General features: G+C 46.8%; 1 protein-coding gene across 1 annotated transcript; it reads right to left on the bottom strand.

Moving 5' to 3' along the window:
* Positions 1–14: 14 nt before the first annotated feature.
* Positions 15–686, bottom strand: LOC107199258 (golgin subfamily A member 6-like protein 2; the record flags this gene model as incomplete). The annotated part of the gene is made up of 2 exons (XM_033511729.1): positions 361–686; positions 15–250 (listed from the first exon to the last, which is right to left on the bottom strand). Coding segments are annotated over exons 1-2 (366 nt in total), but the record flags the coding sequence as incomplete, so codon positions are not given.
* Positions 687–1,171: the final 485 nt, after the last annotated feature.

Here is a 1,171-nt window from a genome sequence, read left to right as displayed (position 1 = left end):
TCTTCATCACCCACACCTTCACATTCATCATCAATACCATCATCGCCATCACCTTTGTCATCACGATATTCATCATCCACACCATCATCTTCCTCACTGACACCTTCATCTTCATCACCCACACCTTCATCTTCATCACCCACACCTTCGTCTTCCTCATTGACACCTTCGTCTTCATCACACACACCTTCATCTTCCTCACTGACACCTTCATCTTCATCACCCACACCTTCATCTTCATCACCCACACCTTCATCTTCATCACACACACCGTGTTCACCAGCAACCCCACTCAACACCATCAAACACCATCAGCATTACACAGCACCGTCAACACTGCTACCACCACACCAGCCACACCTTCATCTTCCTCACTGACACCTTCATCTTCATCACCCACACCTTCATCTTCATCACCTTCATCTTCATCACCTTCATCTTCATCACTAACACCATCATAACCAGTCAACTCCGACACAACCAACACCATCAGGGTGACACGTACACCATCATCATCATCATCATCATCATGACCATCACCATCTCCGTCGTCATCATTACCATCAGCCACACCTTAGTCTTCATCATCAACACCAGAGTGAACTCCATCATTTCCATTGTCATCACCCAACACCATCAGCATCTTCATCAGAAGCATCAGCATTTCATCATCACACCATCATCATCACCACCACCATCTTCATCACCCAACTACATCACCATCACTACACCACCATCATCATCATCACCACCACCATCATCATCACCATCATCTTCATCACCCAACCACATCACTATCATTACACCACCATCATCTTCATCACCCAACCACATCACCGTCATTACACCACCACCACCATCTTTGTCACCCAACCACATCACCATCATTACACCACCACCATCATCATCACCACCACCATCTTTGTCACCCAATCACATCACCATCATTACACCACCACCATCACCATCTTCATCACCCAACCACACCATCATTACACCACCACCATCATCATCATCACCCAACCACATCACCATTACACCACCACCATCATCTTCATCACCCAACCACACCACCATCACTACACCACCACCATCATCACCACCATCTTCATCACCCAACCACATCACCATCATTACACCACCACCATCATCTTCATCACCCAACCACATC

The sequence above is a fragment of the Parus major genome, unplaced genomic scaffold, assembly GCF_001522545.3.
Source record: "Parus major isolate Abel unplaced genomic scaffold, Parus_major1.1 Scaffold533, whole genome shotgun sequence".
NCBI lineage: Eukaryota > Metazoa > Chordata > Aves > Passeriformes > Paridae > Parus > Parus major.
This window is presented reverse-complemented; position numbering and strand designations above follow the sequence as displayed.